Here is a 10,227-nt window from a genome sequence, read left to right as displayed (position 1 = left end):
CAATTCCTTCCTTTTCCTTAGCCCACTACCATGCATCCTTTTTGGACAACCAACTGCAGTAAGTCTTCTGTCTCACTTGAAGCAAATAGGTGCACAGCTTTTTCTTTTTAGATTTTTTTTTTGTTTGCTTTTATATATACTGCTTTTTCTCTTACCAAGAAATAAACAGAGCGAGGTTAAACAATTGAGTGAGTCCAATACAGCCTTACCTACTTGATGTTCCACAGTGTTTAGACTTTTTTTTTTTTCCATTCAGCTCTAAATATGTTTACCATTCTATTCTTTCTTTGCCACTTAAAAACACCAGCCCACATATCCCTAGTCCGTTAAAATAATAATTATAATAGTCGTTTTTACTACTGTTTTAGCACTTCTTCGCTCTCACACTTTGCCCCCCCCCCCAAAAAAAAAAAAAAAAAAAGTGGAAAAAAATTAACTTTTTTCCTAGAACTGAGTAACCCAATGTGTTGCTATTTATGATAATAACACAGAAAGCAGGCTGAAAATGCCGAGCTGTTGCTGGTCTTGAACATCTTATGAAGGTGTGTAAGTACATATATATATTTACAGGAGACAGCAGAATATAGCAGACAGAACCTTGGTAGCACATCGGAGGCTTCCAAATATTTGAGATCTTCCATCATTCGGTGTCCTAAGTACAATGTTAATCCATCAATTGGACACAACCTAAGACCCAAAATGGGCACTGGTTAAACCACTTAGCTAAGCCATCTTTCAGCTTTTCCATGTGTACAACAAAAGACTGAATTTTAACCACTATTTGTAAACAGTTTGGAGAGCTTTTCTTAAAACTAGCAAACAAGAACAACAAAACAAGCAAAAAAAAAAAAAACAGAAACGCGTGCACACAAAAAAATTCTAAATGCTGGTATATTTAGTGGCACTTAAGAGTATATAATCTGTATATGTTCTCTCTCTATAGCACTTAATTGCAATTAGAGCATATAATATATATATAAGCTGTTTCTGCAATTTATAATTCTATCAGAATAATTGAAGTAGCTAAAACTGAAACAATGAATATTGTATCACAGCTCAACAGAAATGAAATTTAATTATCAAGTCAGGTAAGATTTCTAACCTTATTTCAGTTGCATTATATTACCTTCCACTTGAAAACAAGTTAAGGGTGAGGGGGTCATTGTAACTCATGCAGCAAAGGCCTTAATTAATCAACTATAAATTAACAAGTGTTCTTTTCTCAGTTTCTTTTTCTGCCATCTTAGCTTTTAATCTTCTAGTGTCACAAGGAAATTTTAAACAGTCATCATTAAGTGCCCATTTGTAAATAATATCTCTGAAATGAGGATGTTCAGGCTAAGGGTAATAACATTGAACTCCTTTTCCTGGCAATAACCAAGAACCAAAATGCTTATTACCCCATATAAGACTTAAAAATTCTAGGTGAGGATTTCTTATATACCTTTTAACAGAAGTCTGCTGAAGGAGAGATGTTTCCTGGCACTTGAGCTCTAAGCCATACCTTCAGTTCACCTAGACACAAAGCTTAGGAGCAGCATTGAGAAACAAAAAAAAAAAATGATAGAAACAGTTTGTGTTACTCTAAAGTTATTGCACAGATTTTTTTTTAAGAGCCATGGTAGAAACTCACTCAAGTAGGTATATAAATATGTACATTTTTGAAGCAGTATGTTTCACTTTAGAACCAGGTAAGTTGTCTGGCTCTAAATTTAACAGAATTTACTCAAGGAGATGCTTAAAGAACACCCACCTTCCCAGTTTCTGATGAGTGAGTTAACCAGGATTACTGTAGATTTCACTTGAAAATAGATGGCTAAATTTCACATCTTGTCACCATAGGTAGAAGCATACTTAACTTGGTTAACTTTTATAAAACTCAGACCTGCAGCAGTGTGTACAGAGACAGTTGGCCCAATGTCACTGCAGTTATTTTACTTCCTCACTAGAGCTTCTACGCCCACAGTTCAGAGGCTTGTGCCTATGCTGAGGTACAACTTCAGTATATTCAAAAACCACAATGCTACAGATTTAAAACATGTATGTGCTTAATACTGTTGTGCAGATTCCATCAAGCATATCTGAAGGAAATCAAGCAAACAAAAAACTAACCACAACCAGAAAATCTCACTCATTCTTTCTGTGACTGTGCTTCTTACTTGTCTTGCTCGAACGAAACAGGTTCTGCACAGCTAAGTGATTTGGAGCCGTTGTGGTTGGGGTCTGGTTGAGAGCCAAGTTGAGAGAAACTCAATCTAGGATGATGGAATGAAAAAGATGCATTTACTTTAGCCTCTGCTGTGCTGCCAGCTTATGATGGAACAGAACAGTTGGTTTCTTAACTAATTATCAATAACTTAGTAATGAAAGGCAGATTCAAAAGACAAATAAATAGGAATAAGAAGCAATTTAGTTAAAAAAAAAAAAAATAAATGCAGTCATTTTGTAGCCATCTGTGCAAGCTTCCTCCAGAATTGCAACACTTTTCTATGCATTAAAAACTTAAATATTAAATAAACACTTAGATACTAAATAATTATTAGTAACTCTGTAATGACTTTTTCTCCCTGGTTAATAACACACAGTTAAGACATTTGTGAAATCGTAGGTTGGATCGGCTTTGTTATTGCCAAATTACAATACAAGAGATCTGAATAAATGTAGTAATATTTTATTGATCACAAACATAATACTTTCAGTAATTAAAATGCATGACTCATATGAACAAAGTGAAAATAAAGCACAACCAAAAAATAACTTCACATTTTTTTCCATTTCATTCTTAGTGTAAGCAATAAATACAACGCTATAGCTTCTATTAATCTTATTTACACAGTACAATACTTGAATGTTGCCTGGTTTCCAGCCCAAATGTTTCATGACATAAAAAATAGTACGTGTTGCAGCATTTCTATGGCCAAATACTCTAGTAGATCATCACAATGTGAAAAAATACAAAGCATAGTTGATAACATTAAAAAACAAAACAAAAAACTGAGGAGACTTTGCACTGGAACTTCAATCTGTGCATTTTACTAACTGAAGGCAGTAGCATTAAAAATAGACTTTCCAGTCCTACAAAACTAAGATGCTAGAATTACAGATACCTGATATAATATAAGCATTTCTGTAGCCCCCTTCAGACTGACACAATAAATCCTCACTAAATAGCAACAACAAAAAAAGAGCAAATAATAATAGATGAATGCATGTTCAATGGAATCTCACAGCCCCTCCAAACTGGAGATTGCTTTCATCCCAGAGAATACAGATAGTGACTACAATATTCCACAACGTAGAAAATAAGCCATAAGAAATACCAGTATAAGGATTTGATTTTAATTTATAGTGATAAAAGACCAAAAAAAGAAAAAAAGAAAAAAAAAAAAAAACAACAGACCCTGCTCTTGGCTGTCTAGGAACTGAAAAAGGTCAGATAAAAATCACCTATTTAGTCTTCCTATTTTCCAGTGCAAAACAGGACATAGGTTAGTTTAATCTCACGAGGAGCAGGGACTGTAGCTCTCCCTCCACAGACATGAACATTTTCTTGCATGTCCAGTTGAATGTATTTCTTTTGAAAAAGCGTTCTTAGAAGTATGCTATGACCGTACGCAGAAGCAGGACCATTTCTGTGCAAAAAACAAACTCCTCCTCCTGCAAATTACCATTACAAGTTTCTCTGACAGGGGACAGGCAGCTATGAGCATCTAGTACTTTGTATAAAATGACACAACTTCTTAGGCTATTAAATTTGAAGTGCCTAGCTGAGAGATAAAGTGAGTTATAAATCTAATACCATATCACATTCTCAGCTGTTACTTGTTTTAATTATAACAACTCACCAGGTATCATTGAAACAATTGTCTGATAATATGCCATAAAGGGTTCTGAAGCACTTTTAAATGGACAGGTATCTGTGTGGGCTTTGATTCTCAGCTGGTACCCATTGACTCTGAACGTGGAATTCATGACAGATTTGTACCAGTTGATGATCTGGTCCTCTCCGAGCTATACCAAAGACACTATATGAGACAAGGGATTTTCTGCACCACTAGTACTTTGAGAACATTGCACAGATTTTTAAGTAACACTACATAGATCAGCAAGCAGAGTAGTAATCTCTAATCACGTTATAACAGATGCCATCACTGTATTCTTATAAGAGATTGTGACATCTGATTGTGACATTTCATGCTGCTCTTTAGTATAGCATCCAACTGATTTTCACTACGAAACAGCCTTCCAGAAGAGAAATCTTGATTTTAACAGCTTAGCAAAAATTCTATGTTATGAAACTACAATATTAACAAAATGCTTTCTAAATTCAAACCCGAGACGTAACTGTAAAAAAAAACAAAAAACAAAAAAAACAAAAAAACAAAACAAAAAACAAAACAAAACAAAACAAAAAACACTAGGGAAAGGTGCAAGTGGCATGAATTTACTGCATCCTCCTAGTGTTCTCCTTCTAAATATAAAACATTGAAAGCCTTATGAAGTCACAAACCAATAAACACTGTGACAGCAAATTAATTAAATGCTAACGAAGGTTACAGAAAGGCTACTGACAAAAACATTTAAATGTTAAAATCAAGTTCTTCATATACAAACCTAAGTACGTAAAACTAAAGTGGTCTCAGAAAGAACCGTCTTTAAGTTTGTTGACTTGCTTACCAGATGTGCGTCAGCATTACAATAATCTATCAACTCCAGTATCCACTTTTCCTCTTCTTCCCCTACTTTTTGAAGTAGGCTTATCTGCAAAATAAACTATTAAAACCTTTTTCTACTTCTGAGCTTTTTAGTAAGACTTTTATAAATTCACCTTTTACCATCCTCTCATTCTTTAGCAATTTTGTCATTTCTCTAAAGAAAAATGTTATTTCTTTAAAGCATAAAGATTTTCAAAAACGTAGATTGCTATAGACACATTTTCTCAAGACCTTCCCATCAACCTCCGCAGTTTTCAATGAGGCCTTTATCTACCAGTAGAACCAAAAGAAACAACTTTTAAATCCTGTTCAAGCACTCCCAAAATAATATTCTCAATCCATAATGTTTTTGAAGCTTTGTAAGAATACGCTTATATTGGATTTTTCCAAATAATGAAATATATATGTTAATAACATTAATTTGCTTGATTAATCTGAATTCTGCTATGCTGGCTTTAAAGGTAGTATACCATTTGCACTGCATTCAGTCCTTCATACTTTTCTGAGACAAAACAAGCCACACGATTAATTAAAAATGTTGCCCCCAAAACAAAGGAATAAATTGTTAAGCATATGGCCATGGAAATACCTGAAAGTAAAACAAAAGAAACAACATGACAACAACAAAATCAGTATGTGATCTCTTTCCAGCTGAGTAAATTGCTTAAGCACTCAGCGAAGTTCCATCAGCCTGAATTAGTGTCAGGATAGTATAGGTACAGGTATTCAGGTTACTACTTTTCTTTCTGGCAGTAAGGCCTCATTGATCTGTTCTGCAGTAAAGCTGCTAAGAAACTTTGACAAACTTGAAGAGGAGGAGACACTTCTGTGTATGTGAAAGCACTTTAAATAAAATGCTTCAAAGCTAGCTGTAAATAATTACATTGCAATACAGAAGTAAGTAGAATCTAAAACTTGCACTGGCATGTCTAATGCTTCATTTAAAATAGTGTCAAAATCAAATCTAACTGGCTCAGCATCAATATCTTTGAGTCTGTTATCTTAGGCTACCCTTTTTTTTTTTTTTTGGACAGTCAAACGCTAGACACAAAATTAAACTGGACAATCTACTGTAATTATTGCACCTATGTTAACCATTTTCCTTTTTTCAGTTTTAGGTTGAATTAAGACAGTACAGTATGTTATTTACACCCTAAGTTTCTATAGGCAAATGAAGTGGTTTCAGTACAACACAGTCTTTATACAATCTTCCAAGAAAGTAAGAAATCCTTCATTGATTCCCTTTATACAAAAAATTGCCAACTCTGTCTACACAGTAGAAACTAAAGAGGCAAAGTTTGTATCCTTACATAAATGCACATACAGATAGATAGATGTATGGATGTCCATACTATATAGATACAACGAAACACAAACATATGTATATATACATGTGAAAAATGTGTTGGTTTTGTTTGCAGGAGAAAAACATATCCCAAGTTAGGAAAAATCTTCTGGCCATGAAGTCATTAAATCAAACTTCAAGTTCACGAACTACGAGGGTGAACACTTCTGGCATCAGCCAAGTCTTTGGCAATCAACCATACAGCTTCTCAGTTTTTAAAACAACACTCTCCATGTCATGATAGCTCTTCCCATTTAAATGTTCACTGGTGCAGTCATGATTGTAGCCATAGCCTTGAACATCACTGATTGATGAAACAGTGTAGGAAGCAGTGCGCATAGCATCTGAGTGGCTGAAGCTGTGCTCAAATTGGATTTTGTACTGGTTCCAGTGTCTTCTCAAAACAGCTTGGACCTGTGATAGAAAACAAAAACAAAAGCACATAAAACACTTGGAAAGATACCATTAGGCTTCATTCTTTGATGAGTGAGTGTCATAATAAATGTCTCGGTAACTTAGGTAGTAAGGCTTAATACTCCTGGAAATTGGGGTACCTACAAGTGATAGGTCACACGAGATGTTCTGAAAGAATTTAAATTTCAATAGGCATAATTCTTTTTGCTTTTCACATCAAATTTGCCAGCTTATAGGAGGAGCAGCTACAACAAAATTTTCTGCTTTGTCCTCTCTGGTCTAAAGTCTAATGTCAACAGATAAGATTTACAGGTAAAAAGGTCATTTCTATTCATTCTTACATTCAACAGAACACATCCTTAGCAACTCTAAATTCTTATATGATCGTCTTATACCATCTGCTATGGTTCTTCCACAAAAAACCAAACCAAAACAAAACAAAAACGTTGTTGTTTTCTTACCACAATTTAATGAAATGACTAGAAAGACAATTTCCTGAACTCTGTATTTCTACCAGAGTTAAAAATAACACTGGTAAATAGCTAAAGGCCCCAGTTTGTCACTGAAAGGATGTTATGTTTATCATGGGCTTCCTCTCCTATAACATGGTTAAACACCTGCACATATTTGATTGATGAAGTGTTACATTAATGAAATTCACATGGAATTATTTTTTCAGGGAAGATGCCAAATAAAGAATGCTAAGAATGCCAATAACTATTGTTTTTTCAAAAGGTGTTTGTTGTTGTTGTTGTTGTTTTTAAAGAACCATCTCTTCAAAAATTGCTCAGAGATCCGGACTATTTTATTTCCTCTTCACACAAACTATTTGCCCAATAACCAGTGACTCTGGAAATCCCTTCTGCATCAACTAGCAAAGGACTGACTTTCTAGATGCCCACATTTATCCAGCAATGCACCCCCAATCACTGGTCTCATTCAAAGTCATAACCTTCACTCACATCAATCAATCGGTGCATATCAGTAAGTTTCCATTTGTTCTTTTTTGCATGGTAAATTACCTCAGTAAGACCAGTACAGAAAAGACCCTGGTCTTTCTTTTATTGCAGAAAGATGCTGGCTCTACTGGTTGGCCTTTTGGCCAGTGTCCAAGATAGCCTGCAAGACATCACTTGAACAGAGTTTGGCTCCTGATATTTGCCATAGAAAACATCAAAAGGTATAGTAGCAGTTGGGAAAAGCTACAATTTAGTTTAAAAAGAAATGATTGCTTTTGGCATTTTTAACTGCTAATAACCCCACTGGAACACCATTTTCCCATTGCCACTCAAAGTGTCGATTCCAGTATCAGCATTCACCTTCACACCACAGCCTTGCTGCAGAACAGCATGTAAGTGTTAACACTGATGCCTCTCATTTTGTACAGGATATAATGAGGTGTTGCTATGATAGATGCTGATAGAGCAGCACCTTGTACACAACAGCAAAGCTACGGTATCAGGCTAAGTTAACGCATTGCTATGACAGCAACAGATTATAATGGCAACAAAATATATGCCATATGTCTTCAGGCTCACATGCCAGAAGCAGTATTATTTAATAGACCAAGGAAACCTTGTTTTTGCGCAGACAGTTTTTCCTAAGTACAGTGCCATTCTCCCCATGGATTTCCTTACTAATTGTTGGTTATGAAGTAATAGATCCCCTCTAGAACGAGGGTAATGGAGAAAAAAAAAAAAGAAAATAACCCCAAACAGGTCAGTATTGGTCACTGAAGCAACGCAACCAGAAGTAAAACCGGTTTAACCAGCATAAATTTCCCCTATATAAAGCAAGTGGACACATACACATTTAACTGACAAAGACAAGGCCTAGAGTATAAACATTTGGTTCAAGTGTCTGAATCCACCGTTTAACATTATCCTGCCCACATTGTTCAAGCTGTGGAGGAGCTCATCTTTTACACTGATCAGCCAATGGTGAGTGTAGGATACTGAATTAGTGGAATGACTAGAGTTTGCTTTTGCAGAAGAGAACAATGTAAAAAATACCTTATGAGTTTGTAGCAGTGGAAAATTAACATATGAAGCAAATCTTTTTTACTAAACATACTGTACTTTAAAATTTAGGTTTCAATTTGTTTGAGGAGTAAAATAGTCTGAAAAGATCCAAGAGGATTAAAATGCAGAGCTGAGCAGTGGACAATATTGTTTCATAGAAACTCTAGAGATGGAGTATTTTTTCCCTATTTTGCATTGGAGCAGAAAAACTTCTGACTGATTTTTTCTAATTTTTTTTTAGAAGGAATTTGGAAGTATAGAATTTAGAAGGGAAAGAGTGTGTAAAATATTTGGGCTGAATGTGGGAAATTGGTAAAATCACATCCAGAATATCTAGTGATTTGTTCTGCTTTGATTCAAATATATAAGCTGGGACTTGAACCTGGATCAACTTTACCATAAAACCAGATCAAAAACACTGGCCCAGGTCCTATAAACTTTGAAAAAAAAATATCTCTCTTTCTTCATCTTTTCTGCTTCCTTTGCAAAACAAATAAAATAAAATATAATATATAAGGACACTCATACGTTTATTGGAAAAAAAATAAAATCACAAAACCACATGGAAATTTCATTGCAATTCAGTCAGCTTCAATTTGAAGAGGAAGAGTGGGAAGCATGACCTACTTGAATCAATTCTTTTATGAGCCAAATACTTAACCCGTAAGTAAATATTACTGTCCATTATATAAGCACACAACATCTGAGAAAAGAAACTAAGGGTTCAATCCTATGACAACATCTGGTTACTCCCACACATCTGCTCACAGCCATAGACTGCAACTTCACTAAATGTAGAACAAATGAACAAACAGATGTGTAGGGATAAGTGGAAGATTGTAATCATTCCTCTGCCAGAAGTGTTGGAAAAGTAAAAGTTTTTTTTTTTTTTTTTTTTTTTGTGGGATGTTTTTGTTCATTTATTTTTGTTTCCTTTTGTGAGCAAGAGCTACATTAATGAGCAATTTTATCCATTTAGCCTTTCTACCACTTTTATCTCTGACAGTAAGGCCCTGTGCACTTGAGAGTATAAGGCTTGGGTGCTAGGACCTTGATCTGTTCAAGTTAACAGCAAAGCTTGTTAGCTACAAGAAGTATCAGTTCCATAAACTAATGAAATGTGATGCAGTTCTCTGACATAAGAACAAAGAAGTCTGGTTTTGGAATTGGCTGATGATGGTTCTTCAAAATTGCACTTCTTATTCAACAAAAAATTTTGATCCAAGCACAACGACATATTAAATTCTGATTTTGGAACTATATTTTTCAGCTATGCTATATCCTTAATTACTGAAACAAAAACAAAATATATAAAAATACAAAAGTATACGTATATAAAAATAAAAAAACGGTTACTCTACCTCTCCATTAAAAAAGCAGAAAATTGTAGCCACCAGTAGACCCTGTAAAATAAAAAGATTCTTTTTATTTCACATGCACATACTTTTTTTTTTTTTTTTCCAGTTTCAGATAATTAGATGTTCCTGATAAAGTTCCAATATAGATAGCAAAGAAAGTGTAGTACGAATCTAAAATCTGTGAATCATTTTTAAAACTACCTTATTAAAAAGTAGTGGGCCTCCTGACTACCATGGTACATTTCTTTCTTTTAAAGAAAAGAAAATTCAGTGTATTGAGAAAGTTGAAGTAATTTATAGAAATATTGCATAAAGGTCTTTAAAAAGTAAAATAACAGGATCATTGCTCTTTTATTTGCTTCACATGCCAACAC

The 10,227-nt window shown here is 34.5% G+C and overlaps 1 protein-coding gene across 2 annotated transcripts in view; it reads right to left on the bottom strand.

Annotated features, from left to right (window-relative positions):
* Positions 1-4,373: 4,373 nt before the first annotated feature.
* Positions 4,374-10,227, bottom strand: part of CALCRL (calcitonin receptor like receptor) — a 59,674-nt gene continuing 53,820 nt past the window's right edge. For both annotated transcript variants that reach the window (XM_032189621.1, XM_032189622.1), the window contains 2 exons: positions 9,857-9,898; positions 4,374-6,474 (listed from right to left, as the gene is read on the bottom strand). In XM_032189621.1, coding sequence (XP_032045512.1) covers positions 6,253-6,474; positions 9,857-9,898 — 264 coding nt within the window. In that variant the 3' untranslated portion in view covers positions 4,374-6,252. The remainder of the gene's footprint in view (positions 6,475-9,856; positions 9,899-10,227) is intronic.

Source organism: Aythya fuligula, chromosome 6 (assembly GCF_009819795.1).
Source record: "Aythya fuligula isolate bAytFul2 chromosome 6, bAytFul2.pri, whole genome shotgun sequence".
Classification (NCBI taxonomy): Eukaryota; Metazoa; Chordata; class Aves; order Anseriformes; family Anatidae; genus Aythya; species Aythya fuligula.
The sequence above is the reverse complement of the archived record's forward strand: the minus strand, read 5'-3'. Positions and strand labels throughout refer to the sequence as shown.